The sequence below is a fragment of the Curcuma longa genome, chromosome 11, assembly GCF_044706935.1.
Source record: "Curcuma longa cultivar G26 ecotype Majalengka, Jawa Barat chromosome 11, ITB_CL_G26_1.1, whole genome shotgun sequence".
Lineage (NCBI taxonomy): Eukaryota > Viridiplantae > Streptophyta > Magnoliopsida > Zingiberales > Zingiberaceae > Curcuma > Curcuma longa.
The window spans coordinates 2,431,519-2,438,896 of record NC_133871.1 but is presented as its reverse complement, the minus strand read 5'-3'; the positions used below and the strand labels follow the sequence as shown (position 1 = coordinate 2,438,896).

Below are 7,378 nucleotides of genomic sequence, written 5' to 3'. Positions count from 1 at the left end.
TTGCTTGTCCTATTCGTGGCTTATGTGCTTCTACTGTGGGGTTGATATCATTTTTCCTCTATAGATCCTATTGCAGTTTGGTTGTTTTCTTTTGCTGTACTACTTGATAATGAGAATGAACTTATTTAACTGTGATTTTAAATTTTTTTATTTTATAAGAAATAAAAATATTAAAGAGAAAATTAAAATTATATTTGATGTGAAAAGATTCATATGGTTGACTGCATCAAAAAATGGGACGAGAATTGTTATTGGTTGTTGTAGATAAGCTATATATTATTATGTATTCTGCATTAAGTAATTCCCATTCAATTTGGGTTAGTTATTTTTCATTTAGTTTTATATAAAAATCGAAAACTTGATCTGAAAAAAAAAGACAGAGAGTACTTATATCTGTAGAACTCTATCTAAAATCTGAAAATAAAAAACTGCAATTTGATTCAGTTTTTTCTATTCAGACCTTGACTTTAGATTGCTGTTAATGACATATCACATGATCAGATAACACTAATATAAAAATGAATGGATCATTAGTAATTTATTTTAAAATATTAATTATAGTATTTAATTAATTAATGTTGCAAGATTTATATAAAACACAATTAATATAATGCAATATTTTCTTCTGTGAAACCCAAATAATTCATTTCACTCCGTAGCATCTGTATCAGTCACTTTCTTCTGTGAAACAAGGTATGACTTTAGCAAATCTGTCAAGTGTGCTCTGTTTTTTATTGAAATCGTCACTTTCATTTTAATTAACATGGATTAATCTAACCTTGTGTCAGTGTCATTGTAGCCAATCTTAACCTCAAAGGAACATAAAAGAACACATGTACAGGGTTTATATAGACAGCATAACCCTAAGACCATAAATAGAAAAAGACCTATCTACCCTTGCTTCTCACAACACTCCCCCTCAAGTTGAACATATATATCAAACATGTTCAATTTGCTAAGAACAGAATTAAACATAGCTTGAGGTATAGCCTTTGTAAACATATCAGCAAGTTGGTCCTCAGATTTGACATAAGGCAAACATAATTCTCCGGAATCAAGTCTCTCCCGAATAAAGTGGCGATCAATCTCGATGTGTTTAGTCCGATCATGTTGTACTGGATTATTTGCAATATTGATTGCAGCCTTGTTGTCACAATATAGCTTGAGGGGTAATTCTGCTTTTAATCCCATGTCTTCCAACAAAAAACACAACCACAACATTTCTGCAAGACCATGTGCCATGGCTCGATATTCTGCTTCAGCACTGGACCGTGCACAAACATTTTGTTTCTTACTTCTCCAAGTTACCAGGTTTCCTCCCAAAAAAGTGCAATAGCCAGAAGTGGACCTTCTATCATCTCGAGAACCAGCCCAATCTGCATCAGAATAACATTCCACTTTCAGATTACCACCCCCTTTGAACAGCAAGCCTTTTCCAGGACATGACTTCAAGTACCTTAAAATCCTATCAACAGCCTTCATATGGACAGTTTTAGGAGCATGCATGTACTGGCTCACCACACTAACAGCATAGGTGATGTCAGGCCTAGTCATAGACAAATATAATAATTTTCCAACCAACCTTTGATACGTTCCCTTTTCCAGACTTGCAAGATCTTCCCCATTAGAACTAGTAAGATCATGATTTACTTCTATAGGAGTAGATGCTGGTCGACAACCCAACTTCCCTGTCTCCTTGAGTAAATCCAACACATACTTTCTCTGACACATATAAATTCCTTTTTGAGATCGAGCAACTTCAATACCAAGGAAGTACCTCAATAGTCCAAGATCTTTAATTTCAAATTCTGATGTTAACTTAGACTTGAGAGCCTGGATTTCAACTTTATCATCACCTGTAACTATCATGTCATCAACATAAACCAAGAGAATGGTAGTTCTGCCCTCTTTCTTTTTAACAAAAAGTGTATGATCAGCATTTCCTTGTTTAAAGCCAAACAATATCATGGCTTTGCAAAACCTATCAAACCATGCTCTGGGAGATTGTTTAAGCCCATACAAAGCTTTTCTTAACCTGCAAATTTTCCCTTTTGTTTCGATTCCAGGAGGTGGTAACATGTAGACTTCTTCATGAAGATCACCATTCAAAAAGGCATTTTTAACATCTAGCTGAAATAGAGGCCAATCATATTGAGCAGCAAGAGAAATAATTACTCTGACTGAATTCAGTTTTGCAACAGGAGCAAAAGTCTCCAAGTAATCCACCCCATATGTTTGAGTGAATCCCTTGGCAACAAGTCTGGCTTTATATCTGACCACTTCACCCTCTGAATTATATTTGATAGCATAGACCCATTTAGAACCAACCAAGTTCTTCCCCTTTGGAGGATCAACTAATTCCCAAGTACCATTTCTGTTAAGAGCCTCTATCTCTTCATTCATTGCTTCCATCCACCTAGCATCCTTTACAGCTTCATAATAAGAAGAAGGTATAGCATGGTTTGATAACTGTGAAACAAAAGCATGATATGAAGAAGACAAACGAGAATAAGAAACGTGATTGGAGATAGGATGTTGAGTACATGACCTGACCCCCTTCCTAACAGCAACAGGAAGGTTTAGCTCATTCATATTCAATGACTGCTCCAAGGAATCAGGAGCCAAAGCATCTGATTCGACTAGCCGGTCAGTAGTAGGTCCTTGCTGGTGTCTTCGTCGCTTGTAAGTAATAGTTTCCTGTGAAGATTGCGAGCCCAGTGATGTATTTTCCTTTATGGCATCCAGTGGAATAGGAGATGGGACCACTTGAGATACACAAGGAGACACAGAAGAGGGAATAGGACATGGGACAAAATAGGAGATGGGACCACTTGAGGTACACAGGGAGACACAGAAGAGGGAATATTCTCCCCCTGAGGATGAGGCTGAAGAGAATAATAAGACTCGGACTCAAAAAAGGTAACATCCTTCAAGACATATCTCGTCCTAGTAATAGGATCAAAGCACTTGTAGCCTTTCTGACAAGTGGAATATCCTAGAAAAACTCCCCGTATAGAACGAGGATCAAGTTTGGAGGACTTAGGACCAAGAACATGAATAAAGCAGAGAGAGCCAAAAACCCGAGGTGTAAGGGAGAACAACGTGGTGCCAGGCCGAAGAATAGTGAGAGGGCACCGATACCCGAGACCTTTGGATGGCAATCGATTTATGATATAGGCAGCAGCAAGGACAGCATCAGCCCAAAAATATTTGGGTAAGTGACGTTGAAATAATAGTGCACGGGCTGTTTCAAGGATATGACGATTCTTTCTTTCAGCCACTCCATTCTGTTGTGGTGTGTAGGGACAGGATGACTCATGAAGAATTCCTGAATCCTCAAGGAAAGTATTCAGAGACTGAGCAAAGTACTCACGGGCATTATCAGAACGTAAAGTCTTTACTCTTGTATGAAATTGAGTTTCCACCATTTGACAAAAGGTTTGAATGAGACGAGGAACTTCTTCTCTGCTTTTCATCAAATAAAGCCATGTACAATGGGTGTAATCATCAATAAAAGAGATAAAGTATCGATAGTCATCCAAAGAAGTCACAGGAGAGGGCCCCCACACATCAGAATGAACAAGATCAAATGGAGAAGAACTTTTATTTATGGACTCAGAAAATTGAGTTCTACAATGTTTTGATAACTGACAGACTTCACACTTAAGTGACTCAAAAGAAATTGACGAGAAAAGACTAGGAAATAAAACTTTCAAAGACCTAAAGGATAAATGTCCCAATCTGGAATGCCATAAGATAATGTCTTGATGTTTATTCTCCAAACACTGTGCTGTAGACTTCAGAGCAGAGGCTGTTCCAAGCTGATAGTAATAAAGACCTCCTACTTCACGGCCAGTCCCAATCATTTGCTTGGTCTCGAGATCCTGGAAGACACAATGATCAGGAAAAAAAGTTACCGAGTAGTGAAGTTGTTTTGTAATGCTGCTAACAGAAAGTAAATTAAGAGAAATAGAAGGAACATGAAGAGCAGAGGATAGGACAAAATGATCTGTCAATTGTATGGAACCTTTGCCAGCAACAGTGGCCTTGGTTCCATTTGCAATGGTCACTTTATCTTGCCCAGAGGACAAAGAGTAGGAAATAAAAGAGTTAGCAGCGTTTGTCATATGATCTGTAGCTCCTGAGTCAATGACCCAGGGGCTGTAAGAGCTTGAACCAGCAACACTCAATCCCAAGCCACGGATACCTGTATGCGCTTGAGATGGAGGGGTAGAGGCAGAAGATGAAGCCTGAAGCCGTGAGAGAAGATGCTGAAGGTTAGCAATGTCAGTAGAGGACAACCCAACAGAAGAAGACACAGAGGAACCAGTAGTCTCCCCCTCCACTAATTTCTTAACAGCAACGTTTCCACGACTAGGGGTTTTCTTGTCACCATGTTTGAATTTATCAGGTTTCTTCTCTGGATATTTCTCCCAACAAAAATCTGAATCATGATTAGTCCTCTTACAGTGCCGACAAAATTTATCACCTCTTCCTTTAGTTCCCCCAGGCTTGAACTTATTTGTAAAACTTACAAGAGCAGAAGTATCCCCAATTGGAGTGCTGGAAGTAGAAATACCCTTGTTGCTCATGGTTCTTTTCCTGCCCTCCTCACTGAGAACTTTGTAATAAACTTGTTCCAGAGAGGGAGTAGGATCAAGACTAAGAATTTGTCCTTTTAAACTCTCAAACTCTGTATTAAGCCCATCTAGAAATTTAATAATTCTGTCCTTCTCCAGAAGCTTCAAATATCTCTGGTGATCATCTGTGGAAATCCAATTTTCCATCCTGTAATAGTCAAACTCATCCCACAGCCCCTTCAGACCAGCAAAATAACATGTCACAGACATAGAGCCTTGATCAAATTTAAAAATTTGACTACTTAGCTGATAAGTACGCAACATGTCATGCTTGCGTCCGTACATTTGCTCCAGTGTCTTCCACATCTCAAAAGCGGTTTTGTTATGAAGAATAACTTGTTTGATGCCAGAACTGACTGAATTAAGTATCCAAGTCATTAGCTGAATATTGTCACGCCTCCAAATACGAAAGTTTGGGTCTTTTTCATCTGGTTTCACTTTAGTACCATGAAGGACATCAAGTTTATCATGGCCTTCAATATAAAGTTCAACAGCAACTGCCCAAGATGCATAGTTTGTCTCTGTCAACTTCTCTGAGGTTATCTGAAGAACAGATCCTCCATTTCCTGACATTGTGAAAAAAGGTTGTACCTGTCCAGAAGAAGTCACAGGTTGTACTGAATCTATAAAAATACCAGAAGTTTCACCAGAGGTGTCCGCCATAGAACAAGATAAGATTGTGGTGTCAAGGTAGCAAGAAGGCTATGGCTTAAAGTCTCGCCGAAACAGATGACGACGAGAGGCCGCAGTGTGGAACAAAGACCCAAAGTCAGCTGTGTGAAGACACTGGTCGCGGCAGCAGAAGCAACGCAGGAGAGGAGTCGGAGCTCTTCTGAGAAGCACGAAGCGAGAAGCCGCTGCAGAGGTAGAGCCGGAGCAGGCGGAAGGTGGAGAGAGATGGCAGTGGAGGCACGATTGTAGCCGGACGGAACAGAACAGAGGACTGTCTCCTCTCTTCTTCTCCAGCGAGTCCACAGCTAGCCACGCGATCGAGAACAAAGCTGTCACTTCCTTCCTCTCCAGCGAGCAGGCGGTGTTGGGCGACGGAGGAAGAAGCCTCAGGAATGCCGGCGCTCAGAGAGGGAATCACGACCGGTGAGGAGAGCTGGCGGTGGTGGAGAAAACGCCGTTCAGGGAGGATGAAGCAGGGATAGTAGCGGCCGAAGAGGATCGCCGCGGAGGAGAGTCCCAAAATCGCTATGCCTTCCTTCTTTCTTCAAGTCCGTCGGCTAGGGTTTCTCTCCGGCGCCGCACTCCCTCACGCGAAGAAGAATAGGGGCCTGTTTGGAGAAGAAGAACGCAGAGAGGCAGAGATCGGACGCGATTCTTGGAGATGACTGTTTCCGGCGGCGCAGGAATCTCGTCGCGAACAGACGATGCTGCGAACGACGAAGCCGGGCTGCGCTCGCGAACAGAAGACGAAGCTGAACCCCCGTCGCGAGCGAAGATGACGAAGCCGAAGCCGAGCGCGAGCAAAAGAGGAAGCCGAACCCTCGTCGCGAGCGGAAGAAGACGAAGCGGGCCCGAGCAAAAAGGCGAAGCCGAGAAGTTGAACAGCAACAAAATTCGCGAAATCGCGATTAAAGGTTAGGGTTCGGCGCCGATCCTAACTTTGCTCTGATACCATGTTAAACTATCTTAATCCATAAAAGAACACATGTACAGGGTTTATATAGACAGCATAACCCTAATACCACAAGAAGAAAAAGACCTATCTACCCCTGCTTCTCACAACAACTAGAAATCAAAATTATTTTAATAATATCAAAAGACTTAAATATTAATTAAAACATCGAACTTGGTTAAAATTGATCAAAACTATTATAATTTGAATAGTTTGAATTGAAATTGCTATAATATTAAAGTAATTTTAATTAAAATTATTATAATAACGAATAATTGACCAAAATTACTTGAAGCAAATTTGATCAGAGCTACTACAATAACATTGAATACGAGTATTTTCAAAATAAAATACTCTTATTTTATTTTATTTATTTAAAATAAGCCACTCTTTTAATTTTCACCCATTTAACTTCATGATCTATATATTTAGATTCTGCGATGCACAATTAGTTCGCCAAGTCTGCCCAATCAGATTGGCTTGCCTGCTCGCCAAACATACCTAATCCACCAAGCCTAAGCCTCCCTCATCTATCAAGTCCAGTTGTCATGCTTAATCAACTTGAACAATCCAATTGACTCGACCATATTTGCATTTTCTCTTTAAGGAGTGGAAAAAATTGAGTAATTTCTTAGACTGATCTTCTCTAATTATTCATCCAAATATTAGAACAGAACTATTAGGGAGTAAACAATTCTGATTACAGTCTAATTCCATTCATCATGGGCAGCAAATGCGCATGCAGTCTAACTTAATTTCCCCTGCATGCAGCTGTATTTACTAGGAGGATATTTCACTGAACTTTTATTTTACTCATCAAGGTTTCAAGAACCATCAATTTGCCTCCTAGACATTCCAACTCATTTCATTTCACAACGTAGAAGGGTGATTTTATTTAACAAGTAGGATGAAATGAAATGAAATAGATTTGAAAAAATATATATAAACTAATGTTTTTCAGAATGAGAGGTGAAATGAAAACTTTAAAAACTTTGAGAAGTAATGTATAACTTTCTGTCAACATAAAAAGAGGATAACTTGGTTAATGATGCCTAAACTAAAAGAGGAAAAAGAGGAAGCTCCAATGTGCTATAAGAATTGCTATCACTGTGAA

General features: G+C 39.7%; 1 protein-coding gene across 1 annotated transcript; it reads right to left on the bottom strand.

Moving 5' to 3' along the window:
- Window positions 1-3,960: 3,960 nt before the first annotated feature.
- On the bottom strand, window positions 3,961-4,862 carry LOC141840858 (uncharacterized). The gene is made up of 2 exons (XM_074728939.1): window positions 4,205-4,862; window positions 3,961-4,073 (listed from the first exon to the last, which is right to left on the bottom strand). The coding sequence occupies exons 1-2, from the start codon at window positions 4,848-4,850 to the stop codon at window positions 3,961-3,963; spliced, it is 759 nt and encodes a 252-aa protein (XP_074585040.1). The 5' UTR covers window positions 4,851-4,862.
- Window positions 4,863-7,378: the final 2,516 nt, after the last annotated feature.